This window comes from Silurus meridionalis, chromosome 14, assembly GCF_014805685.1.
Source record: "Silurus meridionalis isolate SWU-2019-XX chromosome 14, ASM1480568v1, whole genome shotgun sequence".
NCBI lineage: Eukaryota > Metazoa > Chordata > Actinopteri > Siluriformes > Siluridae > Silurus > Silurus meridionalis.
In genome coordinates, this window is record NC_060897.1 from 22,715,267 (window position 1) to 22,732,934 (window position 17,668).

Below are 17,668 nucleotides of genomic sequence, written 5' to 3' on the forward strand. Positions count from 1 at the left end.
TTTAAAAAAGTCGTTCCTTTTCTAAAATCTATTTTATTAAAAAAAAAGAAAAGCTCAAAAAGAAAAGGAGTTATGATTACACTCTGTGGGTTCGCCCTGTGCCGCTCTCATTACCAACAACATTTCTTTGTCAACCAAATATATAAACACTTTAAAAAGCAAAATATTGCATAATGTTATGTAACAATTTAGTATTTAAGATTAATGTAAAAGAAATGAATCGCTGCAACAACGTTGTTGTTCAGATGTTCAAAGAAAAGATGCAGGAGTATTTCTACTATGGTCACTATCTACTCCCTTTAAAATGATTCTTTTATGTACTGGAAGTGAATAAGGGGAGTCTAGTGTACAGTTTAAGATGAATTTATATGAAAATGTGTCTACTGTAATTGAATTGGGGAAGAATTCCCTGTTATGCCTCTAGAACTAATTTTAGGGCAACAAGTTTAGTAACTCAGGAAACGTGCTGATGATGTCATTCATTCATCTATTAATGAATGAAAGTTTAATATTTGATGCTGCAGCTCTTTCCAAAACAACCAATTTAGTTTCACAATGAATACATTTGTATATTAATATATGGACCTTTTAGATTATTATATATATAAGTCCTGAAGCTGTAAGAAACAAATCTGAAAGCAAAATAACAAAGCTAAAACTCAAACAGTGACAAGGATTTAAAGTAAAAATACATTTATTTGAACTTCAGAAATGCAGAAAATGAGCCCTTGGATGGGTTCAGTCACTGACTAAACAAAATACAGGCAACTGGACAGATCTTAAAACAAAAAAAAATAAGCAAAAGATTAAAAAAAGAAAAAAGCTGCCATTATGATTTCACTCCATTTTTTTAAGAAGAGCCTTCAGTAAAACAAACATATTCAAGCTTGATGAAATAATACTTCATTACAAAAAAAACATAAATAAATGTCTCCTAAATTATTTGAAGCATTTCAAAACATCAAAAAACATAAGAATGAAAGAAAAACAAACCCACAAAACTCATTTTCAATCCCCAATCACTCAAAACTTATTACAATGTCTAATGAACTATAATTCATGTTACCTAGAATATCTAATAAGCTAAATGCAGGTAAAATAAAACATGCAATATAACTACAACCTTAGTTTACAGAAGAAATACTCTGAATTAAGAAATAGATTCACAAAAAAAGGCGTCACATCCAGCCTTGCTTTTGTTCAGCTTCAAGTATGATGTAGTGCTCGAAATATTTGGCAGCATCTTTTTTTTTTTTTTTTTAAATCTGATTTGTTGATTAATTATTTTATTAAGCCAAATTTATACTATATAGTGTTTGTTTGTTTGTTTTTTAAATAACATTTTGGAAAAAAAAACCTAAATAGTGGTTTTTCTACTTCTAATTTGTCTTGTCCAAAAATAAAAACAATTTAGAACAAAAAAACATAAAGGGTTAAAATTGCATAGCACAGAAAAATATTCATTTCCAGTATTAAATGTTTAACATTATTCTTTATTTTTTTTGTATTTAATTTTTTTTTTAAATGTTATGTTTTGACAATGTTTTGGATCTCCATATTAAAAAAAAGGACAATATTTACAATAAATTCCGACGGCGAAGGTCGGTTGAGGTGGGCTGTTGTAAGGCGTCTACTTGCGCTTACGCAGCACTAAATACATGATGCCGCTGATGAAGGTCATTGGGAAAGCCACCCAAGCGAGAACAAAGGAGTAGCCGTAGTTTCCTTCCCAAATGTTTGGATTTTGGAAAGACTTCCGCTCGGCCATGTAGACCAACACCGCGATCAGCACACACAACGCTGCACAGAAAAGAAACCAATCAGAATGCAAGTCTTTAAATAATTTTGAAATGTAGAATCTTCATATTTATTACACCACAATGCTGCTGAATTTTTGCTCTTGGTTGGTCAGAAAGATCAGAAGTATTTTTTTTTTTTATATTTAAACATTAAAAATTTTCTGAAGGAGTCTCCAGTAACAGTCAAACATAAAAGCTGTAGATTTTGTTCAGGACGGGGGAGTTTGCACTCTAAATTCTCTTGTTTTCTCCTGATCTCGAACACGAAAATTGTTTTCTCGTATCGCGAATTAATTTTCTCGCCTTAACAAAATTGGTTTTCTTGTGATCTTGACAGCATCATCAATGTCCGACACTTGAGAAGGAGGGTGTCATTCACAGGGCACAAGCTTTTTATTAGGGGTTGGAAAATGAAGTCGTGATCACGAGAAAACAAAAAATGTCATAGTGCATGGCCTCCCTGGACTGGCGTAGTTTTCTCATTATCTTCAGGAGAGACAAAAAAGAGTAACATTAAGTGGATAAATTTAAAAATCTAACTGCAAATTGTAGTGGAATATAAAACCCTCTGAGAATTTTACTTCACCTGTGACACCATCATTGAACATTTCACTATAACCCCAAAAAGGAATGCTGTCCATGGTACTCACCAGACAAGAGCTGAATGACGGCCGTGAAGACGAATCTTTCTCCCTGCTTTAAACGGAAAAGCTGAAGAATGAAGACGAATAAGTCCACACAGCACAGCATGGTGGCTAGAATCATGGTAGCCTGCACGGTCTGAAGATAACCTGGGAGAAAAAGGTCAGGTTCAGGTAGAGAATTTACTGTTGCAACAAGGACTGGAATCAACAAGTTCTATAAAAAAACATTGCTAGATTTGGGTTATTGTTGGTGCTCCCTTTAAAGTCCATGAGTAAGACCAGTTTGTCTCCTGATCCCGCATGTTTGACCTACATAATATCTGGAAGTTTAGATTGTACCAGACTCCTTGACCTGGCATTCATTGCATTGTGAAATGACTGCCACCACCGTCTGTAGCTAGAGAGCCATTATTAAGTTAACGGTTCTGGCATTTTCGGAGGTTGAGCTCATCTGATGTCTTCCTGAACTCTGGTGGTTTTCCAGTGATGTTCTTCCACTCTCGAAACACGCATACCACTCAAAACACCTCGAACGGCTCATGATGTACACAGGATGATGTCTTTTGGCTCACTGACTTATGAAGGTCGGTGCTCACTGTGACTGTGCATACAGCCATCTGTTGGCATGTTACAAATCTAGTCTTTTTTTGTTGTCTATTTACATCTGGAAGCTCATACTGTTCCAGATTTCTGCAGGAATAGTATGGGTAGGGATTCCTCAGCTGGCAAACTGCTTTCCACATCTGTCTGAAGCCTTTCCTGACTTCAATCAACCATGACATCTGCACCTCATATCTGTCAAACCAGCAAGCCAGCTACATGGAGTCAGGATCTTCATCATGTTCCACCATAATTGCTAACATTTTTGAATGAAAGATCTGGGGGTACCACTAATCCAGACCTTCAACCCCATATTTCCAAGAAGAATTCATAGAAACCACAACAAGTTTTGCTCTGTATTGTAACCAGGAACCATGGGATTAATGATCACTGAACAACATGTCATGATGATCTGTGGTTTAGGATCAATCTACTCAACTTAAACACATCACCTGGTAATAAAGTATAAAAATGGGCCTTAAGACGCAAAAATATTCAACCTAGTCTTCAGTTCATTTAAAAATCACTGAAAGATGTAAAAACCTGGTTCTAAGAACTTACCTGCATCACTGGTTGCACTCTTTGGAATCTCTTCACAAGTGATGTTGCAGATGTGCCACAGATCAGTGTAGAAGTTTCCATTTGTTGTAAACCACCAAGCCTATGAGATATATCAAAAGATATGGTTTGTTTCAGTATGACAAAAATTTTAAAAAATTCAGATGCCAACATATTTTTTATTCTAGTGCACATTGTCCTAAAGGTTCTTAAAGCGAAAAAGGGCTCCTTGTGATGATCACATACTCACATTGTGGATAGTCGCTATGAAAAGCAGTATCGCTGAGATAATGTGAAAGAGGATGATGAAAGCCAAAATCACCAACATGGCTGACACTGGAGTAGGAGGATGAATCTAACCTGTGGGAAACATGAACATTTGCACTGGTTGAGATGAGGAACATGACTGCACATGAGGTCTAGGGTTGCAAAGTTCTGGTAATTTTCAAAACTGGTAACATTCCATCTTGGAATGTATCCACTTAAATTAATTAAATATTACATACATTTATGCTTAAAAAGTCCTTGTGCTGTGTGTAAGCTGTAAAATTATACTAACAAAGTCAAAAATGTAAATCTGTATAAATTTTCATGCATGTCAGCTTATGATCAAACTAGATTAAATTTATGTTTGTATATAATACAGTTAATGTAAATGTCCCCTAATTTCAAATTAATTCCCATTAATTTGTGAAAAGTTTCCAACGCCCCAGATGAAGTGTCCATAGAAAGCTTATGGAAATTACCTGGAAATTTTCCCCCTTTAGGCAACATGTTAGTTGGTTAAAAATCTCAACCTGCAAGAAGGATCACCTTCAAATCTTCAAGTCTTATAATGTAAGAACTATCCCCTTCTCCAACGTTATTAACTCTTCAACTGTCTAAAAACTCGCTGGTCACACCTTTTCCTCTATTTATTACAGGGTAGGTTACTCATCAGCAAGTTCTTGATGATGATGGTTCTTACTTAAGTAAGAACTAAATGCTAAAGCATCAAGGATATAAACAAATAAAATAAAATATGTTAATCCCAGGTTCTGTTGGTAGGAAAATCGAAATTCCCATAGAGCAATTTTAGAATTAGCTCTTTTGTCTGGTTTCTGCAGCTTGATTGCTTTGCGACTGGTGCTTCTCGTCAGTTGTTAGAAACTGCTGCAGTAATCGTGCTGCCCGTTAGATCCGAGCATTAAAGTCACTGTGGGTAAAATCTTCTGCCAACGGATAAATAAACATGTACAGCTGGAGTCGATGCTTCAACATTCAATCCAGAACCAAAACCAGTATTTGTTGGGCATTTATTTCCACTAAACATTTCAAACAGTAACCAGCAGACCTTGGTGAAGAACATTTGCACCAGTTTATTTCCTGTTGGTCTTAATCCAAATACCTGAATCCAAAAACAGCATTGCAATCAAAGGTCGAACGATAGAGCATTTTACAGATACCGATAGCTAGGTAGGATCAAACTTGCCAAAAACCGAACAATCAACCGATTTTTTAATCAACCATGTAAAATAGTACTGAACTTCATAATAACAAACTGAATAATGAAAAGTGCTAAATGAAATAATTATAAATAAATATCGAGGAAAATACAAGATATGCATTCAAACTAAAACAAAAAGTAACACGAAATAAATCAAAACAAATCTAAAATTAATTTTAAAAAGGCGCGACATCTGTGATTCACCTCTAGAGGCCACTCTCGTATAATGCAACCTGGAAAAACTATTGTTTTTTTATACTGTGCTGTTGTCCAAAACTATTCTTTTTATTTTTGATGCCAAAAATACGATAGATTGGAAAAAAATGCATTCTAATTTCAGACATTCAATCAGGTTCTGGTTTGACTGACAGCTTTGTCTTTCTTGTTGTCATCTGGTGCATCTGGTGGTCTGATCTCTCCGTGTGTTCAGTATTTTTCCTCACGTGCAAGTTGTTTTAAGTTTGAAAAAAATAAACCTGCCAAAAAAAATAGACTAAAAATAGAAAATTCACAGTTTAGAGTTTCACCTCCTCATTCACACCTGCTGCAGCTCGTTAATTAGCCGAGGAATCAGGTGCATCAGAGCAGAAGCGAATTCCAAACCTGCAGCAGTCTGACACTCTGGATTATTTTACACCAGAACCATGTTTCATACAAACCTCTCGACCTTTTAATTGCCTACATATGGAACAAAGAAAACTTTTTGCTCCTCCAGGGATCAAAACAAACAGGCAAACAGGCAAACCGACAGTTTAGGGTCCCAGGTGTTTTAATTATCAGCCTCATCTCAGAGAGTGCAATAAAGAGATCTCCCCGAGATCTCATTACGATGAGAGCTGTACAATGGCCAAATAAACACGAAAACAAGAGGCGTGATTGAACGCATTGGCTCGCTCACGAAACCCTTCTGATCACAAGCTGTGCCTCGGAATAGTTTGAGAATTCAATACACTTCAGCGAGAGCGTAGCGTTTTGCCTTTAAAGCTGATGAGGTCATGCTGTGGCTGTAGCGTGCGCTCTGAGATCACGTCTGAGTCCGCATTCAGCCAAAGATTTGGCTACGAGTGCAGTAAAGCCTCGAGACACGAACTTCAGCGAGGCCTCGTGGGCTTCTGCTGACTAAACAATACAAACCGCTGTGACCCTTAAAGTTCATATCCAGCAAACATCATTTCAACACTACTGGAGCTACGAGTCTAACGGGTATGGGCTAACTCCGCGTCTAAATCATCTCACAGTGGTGTCTTCTCAATCGGCGTCGGACCAAGGCATGTCGTTTTCAATATGGAATTACTATATGCATGTGGGTGAATCTAGAGGTCGAGCGATAGATTTAGAGATATCTAGAAAGATTTAGCCGATAGCGATAGCTGGGTTTGATCGTACATGCTGATAACCGATAGTTTTTAAAATGGAAACTGGATTAAAAAAAGCAAACATAAAATTCATGTAAAATAGCACTGAATTTTATTACAAACATAAAAAAAAACCCAGTACTGAAACATGAAAATAAACTAAAGGAAGTAAATTTGAATATATTAATTAATAAATATAAATATATAATTAATAAAATTATAAATAATAAATATAGTACTCTCAGCAGCATCGCATTTCAGGTATAAAAACAAACAGCACGTGGCATCAGTGATTCACCTCTAGAGGCCGCTCTTTTAATGGCAGCGAACCGGAAAAACTATCGGTATGGGTTTTTGCTGATAGCTGACAGTTCCGGCAATCAACTACCGGCACCTCGACCTTAATTAATAACTAAGGGACATTTTATTTCAAAAGACTAACTTGATTATTAAATACAGATAGGATACGAGAAAAACATTTAAAATTTACATTTTCAAAATATGTCTCTGGCATTGTTCAGATGGCCGTTCAACATGTGGGAGTCGTATTTAGCCAGTGGGCCACAGTTTGGGGACCTTTGATGTAAAGAAACAGCACAGTCTCACATCTGAGCAATAAATATTTGCACTGTGGTAACAGTCAAAGACAGGTGTGAAGGTCGTAACCCTTTTTTTCACGAAATTCGACAAGTATAATCGTGTGTATTAGAATTTCTATAAATTTCAGGATCAGGGAAGTCAAATCCAAAAAAAACAATCTCAGCATTTGTGGTACATGAAAAGGGTGAACCAAAAATAGATATCTGACTCTCAGGAAGTAAAAAATAGTGCAGTTTGGACCTCCACCCTGCAGGAACTCGCGTTCTCAAAACACATTCGTTTATATTCACTTCTTCTACAAGGATGTTAAAGGCATTGCTGCCAGTAGAGCTGAGAGTCAAATGGTAGTGTTTATATATATATATATATATAGTCTTTCAGAATCTCTTAATAGTAGAATTCTGCCAAAACCACATTCAAACTGGGATTTCAAAAATGTTTCTTTATGTTTCTTAACTGACCCACTTGAGATGTAAAGATTATGTTCATCTGCTTGTTCTGATGGGTTTGATTTATTTTAAAAGCTGGCTGAGAAACATATATGATTATAGCTTTTTCGATAAAAAGCTGTTCATTTTGCATGTACGGAAGGTTCTCCAGTGTCAGCGCATGAGGTAGGAGAATAAAGAGAGGCTGATGAAGGAAAGACCGTTTCTAGCTGCTATAAGGCGAGAACAAGTTATGATGGTTGGACTTACGATGTTTCGATCTTATGTCGATGATGGCGACAGGACAAATATTTTACGTTTCACGCAAACGTGGCAGCGTATATGCAGTGCGATACGTTGGGACGCTGATTTGCTCTGGTCAGCGAGTTCAGTTGTCTCTGTGTTTGAGTGCATATTATTTTTTTGGGTGTTTAAAAACCCAAATGTAGCTCTTGTGTCTCTCTTTTTTTGCCAGACAAAGAAAAAGACGGTGTCTGGCTCCGTCCTGTACTCACAAACCGACGCTAGTCCACGCGCTCACACCGGCCACATGCATATATCCTCTAAAGTTTATTTATTACAGCACTGTAAATTGTACCGTTTTGCTAAATTATGTACTGTATTGTGTTAAATCATTCGTCATAATTCCTTGGTAGGCTCAGGCCACATCCTGACTTATTGATCCCGACAATATTTACGATGAGGATCATCAGAACACATCTCCATTGTAACTCGGGGATTAGCTGTATACGGAGGGCAGGAAGTGTGAAATTCCTCACATAAAACACATGAGGAAGTGGTAGTTCAGTGGTTATGGCTGTGGCCGACCCTGCGACTGACCCCAGCTTCCTAACATCGCTGGCATAATTGAAGAAGAAATTTCAAGAATTTCTCTTCTGTAAAGTGCACGTGACACGTAAAAAGCAGCACCACCTTAAACTGAGAAATGTACAATACATGACTCATAAGGATGCAGTTCTTTTAAATACAGAACATCCTTAACTGCCTTGCAGGTCGTTCTGAAACGGCTCACACACAAACTCTTCTTCTTCTTCTTCTTCTGCTAGCTGTAATTGAATTCTCCACAAGAACATTTCTACAGCCTGGCAGCAGCTGCAGCCCTCGTCTTTTTTACGTCTGGTTGTGAGCTTAAAAAAAAGCAGAAAGCCTGAAAGCACAGTGTGCACATCTCACAAATATGTCAATTTTTCTTCACGAAAATAGGAGCTGTGACATGAACTGGGAAACGATGAATCCTAACTTCCTTTATGCAATAGAAAGACCCCCAATCAGATTATCGGATTAAAACAGAGCTTTTTTCACGTTCCTGGAGTGTAGGTGACGGTTTATCGGCTGTGACAACAACGACTTCTGATGTAGGAATCAAAGAACCCGATAATGATCTGACTTTTAATTGAGAAGATAATTGGGGCCGATCCATCACAACCTGCATTTTGTTAGAATTGTATTTAAATGCGAGTTCTTTAGCAGTGAAAACGCAATTAGAGAAGAGTCTTGACAAACGTGCACCAGGAGGTGCTGACTCTACCACGACTTCAGCCCCCAAACACCTTCCTTCCCCTCTCTTCCTTTAAAGCTGGAGGGAGTCATGGATTGCTTCTGGGGAAGAACATCCAGTGGGAGGTTGGGAACAGACTCGTTCCACACATGGTCTAAATTTACGTAGCTGCCGCCTTCTGTTGATTTACTCAAGAGACGTAGGAGGAGTTGAGGGGAGGAGCCGGGAAAAATGGAGGGAGAGAAATGAAAACAAGGGGTGGGAAAAAATACCACGCCAGCCATGAGGCACAAGTACGGTAGTGTTGGTGCGGAGCTGCAACCGATTTTGGATCATAAAGCTAAATCCTTGTTTTCCAAAATGACGACATGGCAAGAGATATAAATGCTTACATACACCATTGGACACATCTATATAGAGAAAGAAAAAATCCTCTATGCATTTATGGGTGGTTACAAGGTTTTTTCCATCAGCTCTGTAGCTCTGAACTGGCATCAGATTTGGTTTTTCTTAGTTTTTTGGATCCAGTTATAATTTTTCAAATAATTATTAATGTTTTTTCACAAACAGTGAAAGACATATGGACACCACCATACAGACCTAAAATAAACAAATCAGTGTCGTTTTTTTTTCCCCCACGTCACCCAGATTCTCCACACGTGGCAACGAGGTCAACTTTCAGACGGAAATTCCTAATATTGGAACTCACATACACGCTTTCACATCAGACACAGAGAAAAAACCACAACACACACACAGCAACGGACCAAAGCAAATCCGAAACAAGAGCGTTATTGTGTTGTCTAGACGATTCCCTGATGCTGTGCTGAACTGCCATTGAGGTTCTGTTCTAGAAGGTCATGAGGTCGAATCCCGAGACAGTCTGGAGAGCTCAAATTTGCTCGAATTGAACTCATAAAGAAGAAAGAAAGAAGATGAAATATTCAAGAAAGAATGAAAGGAATGACAGAAGGAAAGAAAGCACAAAGAAGAAAGACGTTGGGAGGAACAATGAAAGAGGATGAGTGGAAAATAACAGAGGGAGGACGGTCAAGAAGGAGTAGGAGGAGAGGAAAATAATAGAAGAACCATAAATGAAGGGCTGATGGGGCAGAATTAATATTTCTGTAGCTATGAACCCATATGACATCTTTATACTTGAAATAATCTATCATTTTTTGTGAACATCTGCATCACAACATCTGCTGCACAAAGCAAAAAAGAAATGCAGCTTTGAAAAACAGGAAGGGAATTCCTCAAAATTACAAACGTTTTTTTTTTTGCGAAAGAATTCCCGGGATTAGTCTGCAGCCTTCAGATTGACCGAGTCAGCAGTCTCATCAGTCGGCGAAAAAAAAAAAAAGAAGAAGACGTGTGAATACTCTGGAGACAAATCCAGCTGCTAATCCACCTCGCTCCTTCCCTTCGTCCTGCTCGGTGGAAAAGCTGACTCTGCCTTCGAATGTGTTTCATCTGTGGGTTTTTTTAGTCTTTTGCATAAAAATCACAAGCCACACAAGTCTGCGTCGTGCTTCCAGGTTGGCCGGAGCAGTCGTGGAAGAAGTGTCAGAGATCCCTGCAGGAACCGGTTTCACGGTTCATGAGATGATGAATTTGTGAATATGATGAAACTATATGTAGCATATTAAGTGGTGTTTAATAAGTGTTGGTTCATACGTGAGGAACAAACCGACTGTATGTCACGCTCTCAGATGATCAGTTTGGTTTTCCAAAATTGGGACATTTGTTGTTTGTCCATGTATATTTGCCCTTGATAAAGGTTAATTCCTGTTGTCGTTTATTTCATAAGCAATAATTTCCTCACCAGCCTCTTTTGTTTTACACCTTCACCTCTGACTGAACCTGGAGACTCAATGAATCATCTGAGAGTTCCACCTAACTGGGCAAGGGTGATCAACCAAAACCTGGTGATATCACAACCCGGGAGTTTGACGCTTGATCTCGATCAGTGGTGGACGAAGTTAAAATAGAGATTCACTCGGTAAAATGTGACTCCAGAAAAAGTGTCCCTTTAAACTTTCACTTGAGTCAAAATAAATGCATTTGCCTTCAAATGTACTCAAGTATCCAAAGTACTGATTTATTATGGGTATAATGTGTCCTATTATCATTTTTGTAACTTCGACTCAGTTTATGTGAAAAGACTCTGATGCTACTCTTAACACATTAATCTATTAATAGAATGATATTAATGAGTTAAACACTGAGTCTGGAGTTTCTTAATCATTTATTCCTCTCTAAATGTTCTGCTTGATGTTGAACTGATGCTGAACTGAACAAGCGCCAATCAGAACACGTGTAAAACAGAGCATGTGCTCGACCCTGATTGGTGACTCGCTGCATTTGAGCATTTAAGTTTGTATCCTCGTAAATAAAAATTTGTTTTTGATTGAATGATTTCACTAAATGTAGTTAAGTAAAAAGAGGATTAATTGACTTTGAAATGGAGTTAAAGTTAAAGTCTCTCCAAATTGAAATACTTGAGAAATTTGAGATACGTAAAAAGTATATAAATTAAATTGACTTCCTTATTGTCCACCACAGATCTGGAGACATGTCAAAAAGTCCCATTAAGTACCACATGACCTTTTTTTAAGGACAGAACCTCGACCAAGACGTGTTGGAGTGAAAATGAGTCAATAGGAAAAAGAGTTTCCCTTCTGAGGGAATCCGTGCAGTTAATGTTTCAGAGCTGAGTTCGACAGCAGCTGTGGTCTTGACGTCCAGCTCTTAGGTATTCGTCGTCAGCAGGTTTATTCCACAGTTTCCACCTCGTAGCTCAAGAAAGAAAGAAAAAACGCGAGACTTGGGAGGTTTCATGAGCTGCAGAGAATGGAGAAGGAACGAGAAGGTTTTTTTCCTTCGCAGCTCGGAACACAAGGCCGTGAGGACTGACGGAATCGACATCCAAGTCTGTTAAAGGCCGTAAATTAAGTGAGAAATCGACATGCATTGGTGCCTTATCGTTTCATGTCTCATACTCATGAAGGCATCTGCCACGGCTTGTGCAACCATATAGCAGGGGTTCGAATTACTGTTGTTGAAAAGCAGGACTTTCTGGAAGCTTCTGTTCTGGTTTATACTCACTGTTGCCTGTAATCATGTTCTTACCTTCCCTGGGGCTAAAGAATCTTACATTTGGAGCACAATTACCTTTGCCAATTACCTCTCTGTTTACCAAACTGGAGTTCTGTCCCAGAGCACAGTTCAGCACAAAGCTTCTTTTTACAGGCCCTTAGCGACGCCTCAGACGTTCCTAAGCCTCGCTTTTTTACAACTCTAAAACCTCGACCAGGGTTGATTAGCGAATCGGTAACAGCCGAGACTCCGCTCTGCCTCTGACCTCTTTAATTGTGTCTTCCTCGTTGTTCCTTGGGGTGTCGTATTGTGTGCAGCGATCAGCTTTATTTCTGGAAAAAACACAAAATCCAGCGTTGGCAGGCAGCCAGCGTCGAGGTTTTAATGCACAGAGACAAAGTGAATTCTGCTTCGGGGGACTGTAACCTTCTCGTAACCTCAACCACACCCACTGGAGACCTGGTATTAGTGTGGAATCAACACAAAGAAGAAATCTTCTTGAGAGACATGAGAAACAGCGACCTTACTCATCTCCTCAAGGTGTTCCATCACACATCTCTTTCTTATTTCACTGTCCAAAAAAACATCATGGGCAGGAGGAGATTAAGCTGTTGTTAACCTTACGGAGTCTCAAATGATCACCTTTACCCCTGGATTACACTCTGATTTAGCTGGATGTAGATGTTTAATGTGAACGCCATGGCAGATATCATCAGCACTTCCACCTCTTGCCACAAAACATTCCACATATTAGGCAGCTATCGAACAATTCCCGAGATTAACACCGGAGCCTGTCGTTGCTCTACAAACACCACTGATATTCACAATACTCTTAAACATGCAGTTTACTTTGATATCATGATCATAGAATTGGAATGACTATGGAAGGCTGGTTTTTGGGCTATTTGAAAACCTAGTTTAAAACACGGTCTATTAGGAAAACTGGGCAAATTGGACAATCTAGGATTTGAAAACTGGACTGTTTAAAAAATAATAACAATCAGGCTAGTGTTCAAACTGGATATTTGGACTAGGTTAAAACTTGGTTTAAAGCTTGGACTCATTTAAAAGTTGGACTGGTTGGAAAACTGGACTAGTTTAAAAGTTGGACTGGTTGGAAAACTGGACTAGTTTAAGAGTTGGACTGGTTGGAAAACTGGACTAGTTTAAAAGTTGGACTGGTTGGAAAACTGGACTTGTTTAAAAGTTGGACTGGTTGGAAAACTGGACTAGTTTAAGAGTTGGACTGGTTGGAAAACTGGACTAGTTTAAAAGTTGGACTGGTTGGAAAACTGGACTAGTTTAAAACTTGGACTGGTTGGAAAATGGGACTAGTTTAAAACTTGGTCTGGTTGGAAAACGGGACTAGTTTAAAAGTTGGACTGGTTGGAAAACTGGACTAGTTTAAAAGTTGGACTGGTTGGAAAACTGGACTAGTTTATAACTTGGACTGGTTGGAAAACGGGACTAGTGTAAAACTTGGACTGGTTGGAAAACTTGACTAGTTTAAAACTTGATGTATATATTTAGAAAACAATGCACTGATTTATTGACTTGTAATACATTTAGCATCACTTCTCTGCATGCACTTCATAATTTGTTTAAACTTTCTTTTGGAATGGTTGTAAGATGCTGGAGCTGCTGGACCTCGCGTAATTATCTTCAGATAAATTTGAATAGATGTGAAGGTTAATGATTTGTTTTGTATTTCAGCTCTAGTTTCAGAGATAAAAAATTATATTTGGATGCTGGACATTGGTGGATTTTTCCGTTTGTTTTTGTTAAATATCCACGTTGAGGGTTTTCCTGCAGTTGTAGAGCCTGCGGGAGCAGGAAAATTAGTTTCACACGCTTTTTGGATCCTCTCCAGAACCTTTGAGAAAGAAAGAGAAAGAGAAACCCATCTGACTCCTGAGGAGCCTCCTACTGCTGCACATGGACCCGACTGAGGGCTTCTATTCAGCTTCTCCATCTGCAGCGGATTACGGTTACGTGCGAGGAAGAGGGGCGTTTTGAATCCGAGAATTTTGCCCTGTAACGTGTAGGATCTGAGATCCAGCCCGAGAATCGAGCGACCTCTCAGAGCGCCGCTCGTTTGTTTAGTCTGTTCCTGCAAATAACAGCTTGCGGCTCGGTGCGCCGAGAAAAGCTCTCGTCTTTAAAACGCCGCTCATGTGTGTCATGTGAGCGCAAATATCATATGCACTGGGTATACAGAACCCCATACCCCCCACCCACCCCCTCTATAAACAAAACTGCTCAGACATCATGCCTTTTATCTGTGTGTGTGTGGGAGGGGGAAAGCAAATCCTTCAATCCTACATAAGTGGACGTCTGTTTTTACGCCTGCTGGACCCCCACCCTCTCAAGGGACATTTCTGTTTCTTCCATCTTGTGTGCCATGAACAGGGAACGTCATTGTAGCCAAGAACCTTTAGGAATTTCAATTCTTTTCCTTTTTTTTTTTTATTAAATCACGACATGCCACGCCTGAGCAGTTTGGTGTCACTCTCTAAAGACAGACGCCACACTCAACCACGCAATTCCAAAAAGGTAAAAATATGTTCATATTGAAAACCCATTCGCAATTTCCCAGACGAAAAAAAAATGTCCTGACCTCGATACGTTATTTATTTATTTTTTATCAGGAAAAAGAATGTGACAGAAGCAGTCCGGATTGTCGCCCTCATTTTTTCCACCTCTCTTCCTTTTTCCCTGCAGCACCACAACACTAATGACACAGTTCTGTAACTGTGGCTGTCACTTTGCAATGCAAATGTGTCCACAGATCCGAGCGGGAAAATGGCACCTCGTCACGTTTTTGTCTCTTGAAAGACACGTTGACGCGTAACTCAAAGGCCTGCACAAAGAAAAGTGCAATTTTCAACAAACATCTTTTCCGGCATGACGTCTAAACACTTGGGCCTCATCTTCTCAAAAATCATAGGATTCCAAGAATTCCTGATGGCCAATCCATTTCAACACGACTCTGTGCTCAGGAACTCACTCATGATTCCAAGTATTGCACATTATTTTAGATACCAGATCCTTAACCAATCAGAATCAAGAATTTTCACTCCTAGATGTGCATTGTGCTCATGCACTTTAAAGCTTCTCCAATTGTAGGCCTTGTGAAGAAACCAAGCTTTTCTTTAACAAAGTTTTTCACATGGAATCTTTAGACTCCTGAGAATGCTTTATCGTCCCAGGAACCCCTAAAGAACCTTACAGGAACACTACAGAACCTAGAAGATAATGAGCAGTGATTTATGCCGCACTCTTACCATGTTAATACACACTGGTGAAAAAAATTTATCTCCAGTTGGGCATCAAGACGGCTTCTAGATTGTTAAGGTTCGCAAAATGGTTTGCTTTCTGAAAGGAACAAATGAAGCGAACAATGAACCGAACACTTCCATATGTCAAATCGTGTGCATGTTTGCTTGATTTGTTCATTCGAAAGTTGTCTGGTGTTTTGGTTTTTAGCATCCAGAATTTCCAGAAAGTCACAACGTATTATTTCAGAGCACTAAAACATTTACACGATATTCAATATTCAGAATTTGCGCTAATATAATTAAATGTGTGCATCCAGAAGTATTATTATTATTTATATTATAAATATTATAAAAATTATATTATAATATATATATTATAATATTATTACTCACATGTAATAAAGTTGTACATTAGTATATATAGTGAGTAATTTTTTTATAATATTATATGGCAATAAATGATTACATATTATTATAATAAGAAGTATTATTATTAATTCATCAGTTTTGGCAATTAATTGGCACCGATAGTAAAAAAAATAATCCATCCAGATAGTTTTTCCGGGTTGCGTTATACAGTATAAGAGTGGCCTCTAGAGGACAATCACTGACACCACGTGCTGTTTACTTTGACACCGAGATTGCGTGCTGTACCTCATTTATGGTAGTTCATTAACAAAATCAATAATTCGAAAGTATTTATTAACTTTAGTTAAATTGAACTGTATTTTAAAGCATTACTACTTCACATAAATCCAAACAGTCGTGTTTAAAATGGCCTCCTTTAAACGTCTTCACAAAGACCAGAGCATTGAAATTAGTTTTGTTTTTTGCAATTAAGTTCAACACTATTTCACAATTTAATTTAAAAAACAATCACAAGCATGTTTTTTTGTGTGCAAGAAGCCCTACATAGTGCATCATTATCATCATAATACCACTACTTCTATTAATAATAATAAATCAGCCAGAGTTGCTTTTGACCTTGAACTTGAGCACAATGGGAAGTGTTTTTATTTATTTTTCCGCCTACAGTTATTACTCCAGAGTGTAAACGCTGTCGGACACCCGACACTTTGTGCCGCTACACAATAATAAACATCTCGTCTCGTTCTGGGAGCGTTGACACTCGTCTGAAGTTCAGTTTTTTCTGCTCTGTAACAGCCTGGGTGGGATCCTGGCGCCCAAATCGTAGTGGCGCGGCTCATTGTGTTTGTGTTGCAGTCCGGAAATCTGACCAACCCCCAACTACACGCAGACACACACACACACACACACACACGACCACGCTTTCTCCATCTCTTCATCCATCCCCCCCATCCCAAAAAAAACGCCCTAACACATACCACTATGGAATGTGCTGAAGGCTCTGGAGGCTCGCATGCCCAATTACACACACACACACACACACACACACACACGCGCGTGCTGACAAGGATGGTTTTGTGAGCTCTGATCCCCGATATGCAAAATATCCATCCATGCAAATCCACAGCACAAAGATCTTTGCCACCTGAGCGCAGCTTTATTCAGTAACTCGAGAAGGACAAAAATCAATTGATTCAGACAAATGAAACATATTTTTTACATTTTTACAAGATGGATGGATAGAAATCATGCACCCACACAGAATAGAAACTAAATGCCTTTATAAAATTGACTTAAAACATATCTAAGATATGATTGGGGATGCCATCAAGGGACCATAAAAGTAAAACAAACATACAAACAAAAAAAAAACCCTAAACAGAAACGTCTGCCCTTGTGCACCTTTTTTTTTTAAAGTTAGAAGCAACTTGAGTACTGCAAAAACATTTTTCTGCAACTGTTGCACCTTTCTGTAAGAAGTTTTTTTTTAGATGTGGATGCAGAGGCAACTTGTACAGGATAAAAATGAACTGTTTCCTGATTTCAAGTCTTGGGTGTGGAAATTTTTTATATTGTTCCCACTAATAAATAAATAAATTAATAATAATAATAATAATAATAATAATAATAATAATGGAATGAGCGTGTGTAAAGCGGAGCTGCTGTCACCAGGGGGCGACATTTTGCATGTCGGACATTGTGTACAACTTTTCCGTGTCTGTAAACATCTCTCAAACTCTCAGACTTGTTTTGTTTGTAATTGTTTTAATTAAATAATTTACAAATTTTTCCCGCTTAAATTCGTAAGAATTAATTCTATAAATTCGATTTCATTCTTTACTTAAAATATGTTGAAAAATACTGAATATTTTGTGGTTGGAAAAAGAGAGGGAAAAAAGAGCTCGTGCATTGAGCAGAACGAACATTATTAATT

The 17,668-nt window shown here is 38.2% G+C and overlaps 1 protein-coding gene across 3 annotated transcripts in view; it reads right to left on the bottom strand.

Moving 5' to 3' along the window:
• Positions 1 to 676: 676 nt before the first annotated feature.
• The window catches only part of emp2 (epithelial membrane protein 2), an 18,526-nt gene continuing 1,534 nt past the window's right edge, over positions 677 to 17,668 (bottom strand). For all 3 annotated transcript variants that reach the window (XM_046866025.1, XM_046866027.1, XM_046866024.1), the window contains 4 exons: positions 3,852 to 3,961; positions 3,605 to 3,704; positions 2,450 to 2,590; positions 677 to 1,800 (listed from right to left, as the gene is read on the bottom strand). In XM_046866025.1, coding sequence (XP_046721981.1) covers positions 1,631 to 1,800; positions 2,450 to 2,590; positions 3,605 to 3,704; positions 3,852 to 3,929 — 489 coding nt within the window. In that variant the 5' untranslated portion in view covers positions 3,930 to 3,961 and the 3' untranslated portion in view covers positions 677 to 1,630. The remainder of the gene's footprint in view (positions 1,801 to 2,449; positions 2,591 to 3,604; positions 3,705 to 3,851; positions 3,962 to 17,668) is intronic.